Source organism: Aplidium turbinatum, chromosome 17, assembly GCF_918807975.1.
Source record: "Aplidium turbinatum chromosome 17, kaAplTurb1.1, whole genome shotgun sequence".
Lineage (NCBI taxonomy): Eukaryota > Metazoa > Chordata > Ascidiacea > Aplousobranchia > Polyclinidae > Aplidium > Aplidium turbinatum.
Window position 1 is genome coordinate 3369310 of NC_137488.1, and position 12402 is coordinate 3381711.

General features: G+C 36.9%; 1 protein-coding gene across 1 annotated transcript in view; it reads left to right on the forward strand.

The window, feature by feature from the left end:
* Positions 1–12181, forward strand: part of LOC145786561 (C3 and PZP-like alpha-2-macroglobulin domain-containing protein 8) — a 28795-nt gene extending 16614 nt beyond the window's left edge. Inside the window, exons 23-36 of the mRNA XM_082598237.1 lie at positions 204–293; positions 633–809; positions 1236–1317; positions 1512–1743; positions 2056–2311; positions 3184–3320; positions 3648–3866; positions 4533–4644; positions 4997–5148; positions 5472–5652; positions 5841–5942; positions 6422–6622; positions 10677–10810; positions 11577–12181. Of these exons, the coding sequence (XP_082454363.1) occupies positions 204–293; positions 633–809; positions 1236–1317; positions 1512–1743; positions 2056–2311; positions 3184–3320; positions 3648–3866; positions 4533–4644; positions 4997–5148; positions 5472–5652; positions 5841–5942; positions 6422–6622; positions 10677–10810; positions 11577–11630 (2129 nt within the window). The 3' untranslated portion in view covers positions 11631–12181. The remainder of the gene's footprint in view (positions 1–203; positions 294–632; positions 810–1235; positions 1318–1511; positions 1744–2055; positions 2312–3183; positions 3321–3647; positions 3867–4532; positions 4645–4996; positions 5149–5471; positions 5653–5840; positions 5943–6421; positions 6623–10676; positions 10811–11576) is intronic.
* The last annotated feature ends 221 nt before the right edge of the window (positions 12182–12402 follow it).

The window sequence follows — 12402 nt, forward strand, 5'->3', positions numbered from 1 at the left end:
ACACGTACAGTGTGCAACTGTGCATCCAATGATAGAGTGCGAAAGACCGTAGCCCTGAAGGCGTAGTAGATCATCGAGTCTGCACTCTCTCAAGTGCTTTGGAGATTAGAGAATATTTAAAGATTTGTTTCTTGTTTGTAGGCTATGTATGATGAGAACAAATAAGGCTACTTTGCGATGTTCCATTTCTTTCCATTTAACAGAATCTGAAGATTCGTTTACGGAACTATTCCATCTGAGTCTTCCTGGGAATACGGTTCCGATGTCTGCAACAGGGACTGCTTCAATGATAGGTGAGCATGATTGCTATGGAGTGGTGCCGTGTTGGCCATTACTGTACCTACAAGAAACTGAAAAATTTCAAGCAACTTAGCATTGTATTATAACAGATAAAGAAAAACAAGTAGATTAAATGTTCAATCTTTCACCAAAATGCAAGCGCAGTCGCATGTCATTTCATTTCATTCTTATTGATTAAGAACGTCATTGCACTTTCTTTTGTTATGTCATACCACATATCTAAGGTAAAAAAAAAACTTTGAACTTTCGTCATGAGACCTTGCCGACGAACACTCAGCTGTGCAACCTTGAGAAAGTAACTTTTCAATTTGCTTTCTGTTTGACGTCATCAGGTGACGTCATGGGGCCAACACTAAAGAACCTGAACAACCTTCTTAGTCTTCCGTTTGGATGTGGGGAGCAAAACCTGGCTAACTTTGCGCCCAATGTGTACGTACTCAAATACTTGAAGGGGACGAGGCAGTTAACGGAAGAGGTCCTCACTGAAGCAACCCACTACTTGCAAACAGGTAGATCGAACCACCAAATGTCTTTTGTTAGCAATGTAAACTAACTCTATCTATTGCAGCTTTTGTAGTAGTGACCGGGAGGTTGTTTTTACTAAAAAAATGTTTTTGTTTGATTTATTTTGCATTGTTTTTGTTTTGTTGTTTGTCGTATCCAGGCTTGGTGGTTGAAGATTTAGACTATGTGGACGGGAAAGCAAGGAAGCCAATCTTCGTGTCCATCTTTAGACACGCTTTTAAGTGTCCTGCCAAAGACACAGCCGAATGCTCTTGCGCTGTGTCAAACCGGCGCCCTTTCGATTGCTCTCACCATTCGGCTATCCAGCCATTTTGCATTCAAAAACCCAACAATAACTAGTTTCAAGTTATGCAACGGTGTTATGCAGACTAGTTTACAATCGATCTTACTCTCGTCATTGTTTTTTTAAGGTTACCAGCGGCAGCTGACATACAAAAGGTCTGATGGATCCTACAGCGCTTTCGGTAATAGGGACTCCACCGGGAGCATGTGGTAAGTCATTGCACCACGAGTTGCTCAACTGTTTCAAGGCTTTGCTTTATTTTATTATGGTAAAATTTCGCATAACTATTCTAACGTCACAAATAACTTTTCACGTTCAAACAAACGAAGCAGTGAGCTAATTTATCTTTTAACTGCATTGGATATTGAAAGTTTTATTCAATCAATGATTACGTCATCTACAGGTTGACGTCATTTGTTTTGAAGTCATTTTCACAAGCTCGAGATTTTATCTTCATCGATGCGAATGAACTGAACGAAGCAAAGGAATGGATTGTGTCTTGGCAAAAAAGAAATGGAGCGTTTCCTGCAGTTGGGAAGATTTGGAACAAAGACATCCAATCGGGAGTTAATAGCGATGTCGCACTTACTGCCTACGTCACAATTGCTCTTCTGGAGGCAGGAATAGAGCTTGAGGTGAGATGGTAGTGTTATTAGTAACGCGAAGATGTCGGGAGCTTATATGATGACGTGTTTGAAACACAGTGCATTTAGTGAAACATTTAACTTAAGCATGAAGAATATACAGCAATAATGTAAAAGCTCTTGTTTCTGGATGAATTTCTCTCATTGGACACCGAGGCCGAGGGTTTATCCTTTTACCACCTCAGGTGCCCTGTGAGTTGCGGTCTCTGATTGTTGCCATTCGCTTCATTAATTTGAATTACCAGGACTCACCACGAGGAGGTTTGCAACATGTAAAAGCTGGTGCAATCAATTGCTTTTCAGGATGAAGAAATAGCAATAATGAAAGCTCAGGAATTCCTCGAGGTCAAAGTCCATGAGTTGACTGACTCTTACACCATCAGTCTCACTGCGTATGCTCTCACTTTGTTGAAAAGTGACTTCGCGATGCAAGCTCTAATGAAACTGGAAAGTGCCGCCATTAACCAAAACGAACAGACGCATTGGTCGATGAACGACAATTTCGCACCACCGGATGAGAGCATGATATTTGGATTTGCTGACTCCATGAAACAGACAGGTAAGAAAGTAGCCTACTTGGAACGTGATATAGGCTACAGATGTTTTTGCGGTGGTTGAAAATTTGAATTAAATGAACGGGAAAGCAAGGAAGCCAACTTTTGTGTCCACTTTTAGACTGTCTTTAAGTGTTCTGCCTAAGACTCAGCCGCATGCTAGTGAACGGTGTCGAACCAGCGCCCTTTCGAGTGCCCTACCAGGGCTCTCACTACTCTGCTATTCAACTAGGTTTACGCAACACAGTGCAGATTTTGTAAGTTTTTATCAAAGTTTCTTTTTATGACAAGAAATATCGAAAGAAGTAACTTTTTGAACTCGTTGAGAGTGAGAGGTCAAACAATGTACTTTAAAAACACACCTCGCTCCACTTATTCCATTGATTGAAAGAATTTATGAATAACAACACTTCAAGTACAGGCCAAAACTCTAAGCTACAGTACAACTGCAATGCACTGACCTTTCGTAAGTTTTTTAAAACCTGTACAACCATGCAAAATTATCATGACTCGGCAATACAAAAGGCTTTCTTTATCATGATTCAGCAATAAAAAGGGCCATCTCAATGCAAAGTATCAGCGTTTAGGAAACGCTGTAGTATTTAAGAGTGTAGTCATTCTTCAATTGAATCTGCCCGTGAAAGCCAAAGGAACGATTTTACATTTTGGTGACTCTATTTATTAAGTGTAGCAAACCTTTGTAAAATGAAACTGTCCAAAATTGTTTGGAAATATAGAAAGTATATTTTTTTAATGATGTATTCTATCTTGACAAACTCTTGTGTTATACGTGTAATATCTTGTTTTGATGTATTTCTATCTTCAAATATTTTGGATTATGTTTAGTAGATGAATTGTATCATTTATCTTTCTTTAGTTGTGTCGGCTGAAGTTGAGATGACAGGATATGCGTTGCTGACATACACCAACCTTCAGAACCGTAGCAATGCACTGCCAATAGTAAAGTGGCTGTCTACGAAGAGAAATGCCTTTGGTGGATTTTCCTCCACTCAGGTGCAGTTTGGCGAGAGGAGTCCAACATTTTCATACAGAACTTTTTCAATTTTAACTTTTACCTGTTATGGCGTCGAAGGAATGTTATCAAATTATCAGAATTAAAAATGTCAAATTAAATGAAATTTTCAACTGTATGAATATGTTAATTATTGTGAGATTTATTTCTTAAAGAAATTGTTTAGAAACTTTTTTAACTTTATTCTACTTTTTTTAAACAAACAAAAGTGTAGCTTCAATTGGTAAGGTGCACAAAACATACATAAGCTATATGAACCACACAAAGGAAATACGTATGTTTTGTAACTGCTGTCTTTTGTATTTCAGGATACCTGTGTAGCCTTGCAAGCCTTGTCAGAGTACGCTATCCTATCCTTTATTGGCGGCATCAACCTAAACATTGTGTTTGCGTCAACTAACTCCGATTATGACCAGAAGTTTGAACTCAACAACGAAAATGACAAAGTCTTACAAACAGCCACGATACCTTCCCTGCCCACTGCAATGTTTGTAAAGGCCAGTGGGGTTGGGTGTGCTTTGCTGCAGGTACCCCGAGAATACGTGCAAATATCAAATAAACGTTTTGTTGTGAAGTTGTGTGTTAAATTCGATCTCTTCGTTTTGCATTAGGCCTACTGCATCTCAGCCAATGCAAAGTGGTGCTGTTTTTGTAACATTTAGAAAAAGGATATTGTCCAATGAATGAGACAAATGAAATCTGTATGTTTTCTTGTCTTTGCTACTTACGACAAAAACTTTACTAAATTCGATTAAAAATTTAAAGTTACCAAGCTGCAATGTTTACCGTTATTGCAAGCTATTGCCACACAAGAAAGGTTAAAATAAATAAGTTTTTTTCTTTCATAACCGTAACACACTCTACAATTGCACACACAAAACAACAACATCATAGGAGAGTGGTAAATGCTTTGACTTTAAACTGGTTGTGGGAACAGTTAGCATCAGACTCAGCAAAGACTTTTACAAACATCAGTAGAATGTTGTGGTAGATTTGCATGTTTCAAACCAGAAGCTACAACCTTTGATGTTGTTCATATCATCGCAGCTGCTAGATTGTAAGTTCTATTAAGAGTTAATGTTACTCACTGGTGTATTTATAGACAATTTATTGTAGTTTATCGTTAGCAACATGCGAAGGAAAGTAATAATTTTAACTTTTTTTCGACGAATTGAAATGCAACCTCTGTTCAGATTGACGTGACTTATAATATCCCGAACCCCGAGACACAAGATGCTTTCTTCATCAAAGTCGGTCATCATGTCGTCATCGATGAGGTCACCAATGACGAAAATATCCAGCAAGGTGAGAAAAATACTTCTGTTGTGGGATGACCTGGCTAATTGGGAGCTCGCTTTCCAATCATACGATCCTGGTTCGACTCTCGGCTTAAGCTTGTTATTAGAGAAAAATGCAGCTTACCTCTATCCAGAGTGTAATAAATTGGGTAGATGTATTTTTTTAAGAAAAGGTGGCGGAGAGAAACTGCTCAATTTACTCTCGTTAGGTTCAAATGTTCAATACATTGATAAGCTTTCCGTTCATCTACGCCCACTAACAAAAACCCTTTTCCTTTTTTACTATAGCCTAATAAAACTTTTTGTCAATAGGTTTGTGAATGAATTGCAAAGATTTAATATTTGTCAACATAAAACAGGCGAAGTAGCACAACCGAAAGGACTACCAGATGCTGTCAAATATGAGATGAAGACCTGTGTAAGGTGGCTGCACCATGGCTCCTCCAACATGGCCGTGTTGGAATTTAATCTTTTGACTGGATTCCAACCGGACTTAGAAAGTATAGAAGAGGTAGGTACAGGTGGAACACAATTTTTAATGAAGTTATACAATTATACATGTTAATGTTTTGTTTCATAATAAATATTTCCAAACGAGAGATAACTCTTTGGTGTTCTTGTACCCCGCAGTAAGAATTCATTCAACGTACCAGTATTGCAATGTATGAGATTGATTTTTGATCCGGAACTAATGTACGGTAAATCATGTTTGCACATTGCAATCATCACTCCAGTAGCCCACTACTTCACAAAGCCGGAGCTTCCATTAAGTCTGAGTGAGGTGACGGCATATAAATACAATATCTTACATTCACATGATTGGATACCGTTTAGTTGCTGAACGTGCAAGCGATCAACTTGAAACGTTATGAAGTTGTCGACCAAAAAGTTCTGTTTTACTTCGATGAGATACCAAGCACATGTCGAACATGTATCAAGTTCTTTGCTACAAAAACATACGTCGCTGCTAAAATACTGCCGAGATCAGTCAAGATATACGACTACTATGAACCAGGTAAATTGGTCAAGTAGCATGACACATTGTTTTTTGCCAACGCTGTTTTATTATTCAATTGTTTGAATTTTTCTTTCGTTTGATTTTATACAATCTGACAAGGTAATTTCCCATTATCAATATAAATTTTGACCTCGTACTTTGAAACTGATCCTGTTTTGTTTAGCAGAAGTTCCACTTTCAGTGAGGTTATTATAATTATTCAATAGATTATGAAACCGAAGTTATGTATGCTGCAAGTGCTTCGATGATGGAGAGTGGCAATGACACACAACAGAACTTTGCTGAAGGTACATTTTCTTTGCCTCACATCAAGTTCAGTTACTATTTTCTAATAATCTCTAAAGCCTGTTTCACCTTTGCTGGTGATCATCAGAAGGTTCTTATTCAAATAGAATTTCAATTCAAATAGCATTTGTTCAAATAGATTCTATTTGAATAAGAACCTTCTGATGATCCCTTCTTAGGGTGAAACAGGTTGTAGAGGTTTTAGAAAGTAATAACTATATTTGATGGAATTTGCTCTGCTTGAATTTTTGCTTGGCATTAAGCACTTTTTGTAGTATCAATAGCATTTATTGTTTTTTCTTCGCCATACCTAGTAATTACTATTCATCTATTTACATCTATCACTATTCTCAAAAGTTTGCGCGTTTGTTTTTGTTTGCTTTGATCTTTCCAGAGAGTTTATAATTTCAACAACTCCCCGTCCAAATTTAAGAAACTTTTTAATGAACGTGTTTTAAATGATTCTATATCTCAATATCAGAGCAGGCAAGCGACTGTGAGTCCAGCCTTCTGGGTTGTGAAGATGACTACGCAGAATGTACTTGTTCACACGACTGTGGGTTTGAAGGTCCTCCTGTCTGTGGTAGCAATTCTGTGGTTTACATCAACCAGTGTAGATTGCGCGCCGCTTCGTGTGAACTGGGAATTATCATCGAGGAAAGGGACATCTACTTTTGTCAAGGTACGAGCAGAAGTATATTTTGTTTTTATGGAGATGAGCCAAGACGGACTATATAGAGGCCATGACAACGTACAATGGGATTGTTAAAACTGGGGGCAGATAGTGACGTCATAGTGCCATTGTCTTCAATTGAACGTTAATATTTATAACACTGAAACGAAAGCTAAATTGCGATGGATCAGCCATGATAACATTGAAATATTTAAAAAAGTGGTAACATCACTAGCAAAAAGCATCTAAAAAAAACAACAATGCACCAGCTACTCGTAGCCTAGACTCGCTTAGTTAAAAGATTATTTGTTAATGTGTAAAAAGTAAGGCATCATTCACTAATCAATACCACTAATAATCATTAATACCACTAATAATCAATACCACTAATAATCACTAATTATCATTCACTAATAAGTAAGGCATCATTCACTAATCAATACCACTAATAATCATTAATACCACTAATAATCAATACCACTAATAATCACTAATTATCATTCACTAATAAGTAAGGCATCATTCACTAATCAATACCACTAATAATCAATACCACTAATAATCACTAATTATCATTCACTAATAAGTAAGGCATCATTCACTAATCAATACCACTAATAATCATTAATACCACTAATAATCAATACCACTAATAATCACTAATTATCATTCACTAATAAGTAAGGCATCATTCACTAATCAATACCACTAATAATCATTAATACCACTAATAATCAATACCACTAATAATCACTAATTATCATTCACTAATAAGTAAGGCATCATTCACTAATCAATACGTTTGGTTGAATCCTCTCACATGGATCCTACAATCATTGATGATTAGCAATTCCCATAACACCGAGAAGCCAGAACTGAGGTTAAGAGTCTGCAGAAACCTTTTATTACTATCATTCACTAAGCCTTATAAACAAGTCAATATCGAGACAAGGCTGATACGGATCATCTTTAGTATATAATTTGACTAATATGCTAATCCGACTTATAGTACGGTAACTTAGTGTTAATGAGAACACTCAAGAAAAAAATTCATGAATATCCAGAAAAGCTCATAAACTAACGTTAACTAGTCTATGATAATTAATTCCCAAGCTTGAAAATTGCAAGTCTTGTAAGTGTTCTAGTAGGCTACTGGGCAACTTGAAATTCCGTCTCAGTTGGTTGTATGAGCTTCTGGTCTGGACAAAGAAAAATATTCGAAGGACCTAACGATTGTTTCCACGGTGTAGGCTATTTCTTTTCTATAGCTGGCATAAAATTCATAGATTTCATCTGTTGCAAAAGAATACTTTGTTGATGAGATAACTCCATATAATGCAAGAATCTCATAGCTTCTTGAATTTTTGACCATCTGGAACATTTACTTGCTGATAGAGACGTTATAGAGCATTTTACTTCAGAATGAAATGCTTCAAAGCTCAGATTGTCATCAATCGTCAACACAAACTTAGGTATGCCGGAATCTTGCATAAATTCCTTGCATTGAAAAACAAGCGTCAGATGAGCCCGAAATAGGCTACAACAACATCATCACCTGCTAAAAAAGGAAATTGGACACTAAAAGCATTAGCCAGGAGATTTTCAAAGCTTACAATAATGTCACTTTTGTCAAACTTGGTAATTCATCAACAGGCTGATTGCGAGTTCCACTTAACGCCCTTTGAGTACTTCTGGAAGAAATGGTGGTGAAGGAATTAAATTCAAAGGGACACAGGTAAACACAGATGGTGGATACAAAGGTCTTACTTTCCCATACTTGATAGTGGTAGGATAGTTTTCTGGCTAATGGCGTTCACAAACGACGGTGTCCTTTGCATCGGAAATATTATCCCTTGGGATAGAGGCAAGCCATCTACCACGTTCCGGTTGGCATTTACTTTAGGCAGTCTAAACACTGCAACTTTATTTTCTTCACTATAATTTCCATTGCAATTAAAGACACAGCACTTCTTAACCATATTTACAAGAGTACTAATATATCACAAACAATGCTTCACAACGTAAAACAAATCAAATATAAGATTGAATCAAATATAGACGTATTAGGACGTTAAATAGCCTATCCATCAAGGCTGTTCGAAACAAACATATTTCGAAATACGGGTAGGTTACTTACGGTGCATCCTGACTCATTACTAGTAAGGTAACCGAGTTGCTCAAGGGTAGACCCTCCGCCCTAATAGCTCAAATGACGACCAGCAATTCAATTAAGCTATGCTGTTTGCCTGTTTCGCATCAAATCATCCATGAACGTAAAAACAATCATTGATTACAACCGAAAAAGCAGCTTATCATGCAATAGCACTGGGGATTGGAAAACTTTTTGACTGATGATTTTAATCTGTTTATTGCAAAAATTTCCGAAATATGGATTAAGGGGAAGCAAAGAAAAGTATAATTTGCTTCAAATCAAAATGAAATGATGAAAAAAAAAACACTCCGGAAAAGACAAAAGTAAATTATTCGTTTTCTATCTAACAGAAACTGACAGGCGTAGGCTAGTTGAGATTCTCAAACTAGTAGCCTAGTCTAGTAGTTTTTTTATGGCAGTTTCATACACTCAGCTGGTGATCTCAAGAACTGCTGACTTGTAGGACACTTTCTCATTCATGTAGACGTCAGACGTGTTGGGTCAAATTTAGTCCGGCAGCTTATTAGGCTTATTAGGCCTACGTTCTGAGATTCTCCAGTTTTTCACTATCGTTTTAAACGCACAACCAAATGAAATTTGCTTGGATTTCAAAACGATTGAAAAAACATATTTTGAAATACCAAAACAAATCAAAGTAGGCTATTTCTGTTTCAAATATCGATCTATTTCATCCTTATGCTGATATAGGACACCGATAAATCGCATTCCTACCAAGTTTAGAGTTCTAACTTAAGTAGGCTACTGTACCGATATTCATTAAAGTAAGATAATTCCTGACTACCCTGAACTAAACGCACTGCAAAATGGAAGCATCTGTAGAGAAATTTCATTGAAGACAATGGCACTATGACGTCACTATCTGCCCCCAGTTTTAACAATCCCATTGTACGTTGTCATGGCCTCTATATAGTCCGTCTTGAGATGAGCCTGTTTTAGCAGTGTAGGGGGTTGAAGTAGCTAGTGATTTTGCTAACTTCGGTTTTGAAGCAAATGATTCTGATCAAAGAGCTTTTGTTGTCGTTTTCTTCTTTCGAAAAGGAATATAAAAAACAACTCATTTCAAATTACTAAAGCTGATTTTTGGCATTGTTTACATCCTAAACTGATTTAGGCTACTACTTACTGACCCATTTAAGTGCCATTCTGTGATTATATTGTTGCTTTAGGCTACTGTTGTTGATAACTATTTTTTTTCTTTCCTTTTTTGTTGTTGTTGTTTCTCTTTGTGTTTTTTTGTTCGTACTGTTAATATAATTATATATTGTATCCAGTAAAACATCCCATGTGGGGGCACCTTGACTTAGATAACCGCATGGTTTTTTCGGTGCCTCCATGGTGTAGTTTACATATCAAAAAAGCTATTTGTTATATCTCCTGATGTGTACATTGAAAAGAATGTGGAGCTATGCCGAAATAAACTTGATTGATGATGATGAACCCTTGGGATGGTATCTATAGTCTTTATCAAAATTGGCGTGATTTAGCTGAGAATAGTTTATCTTACCTTTTGGTCATCGTGGCCTAGGTTTTGAACAGATCTATTTTTCAGCACCACTTTTTCTGTGGTCGTTCGTGTATTTAAGTGCTACCTCCTTAAACTAGTATTGAGCTTATTTATATTTTTATTTAGGCCTAAACAAAACAATGGTAAAACGTTTTGTAAGTAAAAGTATTCATCTACCACTCTTTTTGTACCAGGCCTGAGTCAAAGTCGTGGTTTTTATCGACTCCGATCACTTCAAACTTTTGCTGACAGCTACTTCACAGCGTTGGTGGAAACCGATTAATATTCACATCGGTTACTTGTGCATGACACCATAGGACATTAACAACTGACATAGCGAGCCTGAATGGAATCAAATTCCTCAACACTGTTCTTATACTTGACAGAAGAACCTTCAGTGCTAGAGGCCCTTCCACCATTCGATCCGATAAGCGATGATTTGAATGAAGTACATGATGACGAAGGATACCAATATATCCAAGGGGAAGCTGCGGCTGATGATCCATACGCATCGTATGCGGTAAGTAGGCTAACGTCTTAGGATGTGACGTAGTCTTATTATTATATCCCAGCCATTAAGCGTATAGACATAACCAATCTTAAAGTAAAAGGCCGTCTACCTCGCGGTTCACAAGTCACACGTGGTCCGCAAAAAAATTCATAGTGCGCTATAGTTACTACATATACTACATAAAAACATGAAACAGAACATGATTGTTTTAAAGGTTAAAATCTGTCGAGAGTCGGATTTTGCAATCCATACTTGTGGGGCTAGTGTAGCTACAATGAAAATTGTTTCATGCGGCCTTTTGTGAAATAATGATCAAAAGTCCAAAAAGCATCATCTAAGTCTTGGTTCACGAATTTACTTTTTCGAATGTCATTTTGTCGTTTAGGAAAACCCTGTTGTTAAACTACTTCTTTTCTCTGCCCCAGTTTTTTTTTTATCTATGCTCTTGTTGTGGTCGAAGGGGATAACGTGCATTTGATATTCTGCCACTTGCATCATCCACTTTAGCCGGGTCTCAAACCAGAATAACATGGTTGAAAGCCCAGAGCAACTCCATAAAAATGAGCTTAGTGATAACGGTTTATTTTATGTTTTGAAGTATTTTATGCCATCTATCATCTGATCTTTTGTAAACAAATGCAACAAATACTGGATGACCTAGTATTGCTGGTGCAGTAATTTTTACAGAGAAAGCATACTTTTTGAGCGGGTTATTTGTCGCAGAGGGAGATTGCAAAAAGTGCAAACGATGCAACGTAAAACTATTCTTTTACAGGATATGATTGTTCCACTTCTTCAAGCTCCGGATAACGAGCTGCCCAGCGCGTGATGCAATTGTGACGCAAACATGTTGTCAGTCAAGCTTAAATTACGCTGAAGAACTTCGTTTGGCGAAGATCTTCGTTCGTCTGGTCAAAACAAGAGTATGACGTGAAGATTTGATGACGTCACGTTAATTGTACAAAAATCCTGACATCACGATTATTTATTTTTAGACCACGTCGATTCTCGTTTTATCGATTTCCAGTTTCTCTGTTTGTTTCCTACAAATGTCAAATAAACTTAAGACAATGTTTTATTATGACCAATTATGAATCTATATGTAATGCTCTTTTTTGTTTGTTGGGGAGGGGGGAATTGACAACGACTTGAAAATAAATTATTTGTTTAAAAGTTTTTCTTTAATTGCTGTTTGTTTAAAACATTAAAATCAAACTTGTGCTGTTTTGTTTAAACATGAATTTGTTTGGCCGACAGATGTTGCTCAGCCCATTTTTGGATGATGTTTGTTAAAAAGTAGAAGATTGTGTGTTTAGTTTTGTAATATATCTATTCGCCCTTTTGAAACATGTCATTGAAATTAAAATAAAAAAATCTTTGCTTCTTATTCTGAGTCGAATAGTTGCTATCATGTGGATTGCATGTCGGGTTGTCAGTGTTCTGCAGTCAACTCAATAATTGAAGTATTTCTTTAAGTTTGATTGGTTAGACTTTTAGCCTCTTTGCGAATATTGTGTTTTTTCTATGAGTACGAAGAGAGATGATTTCAGAGGGAATGCAGTGGCATCAAAATAGCAGTCATTAAAGACAAATGGCCCTGA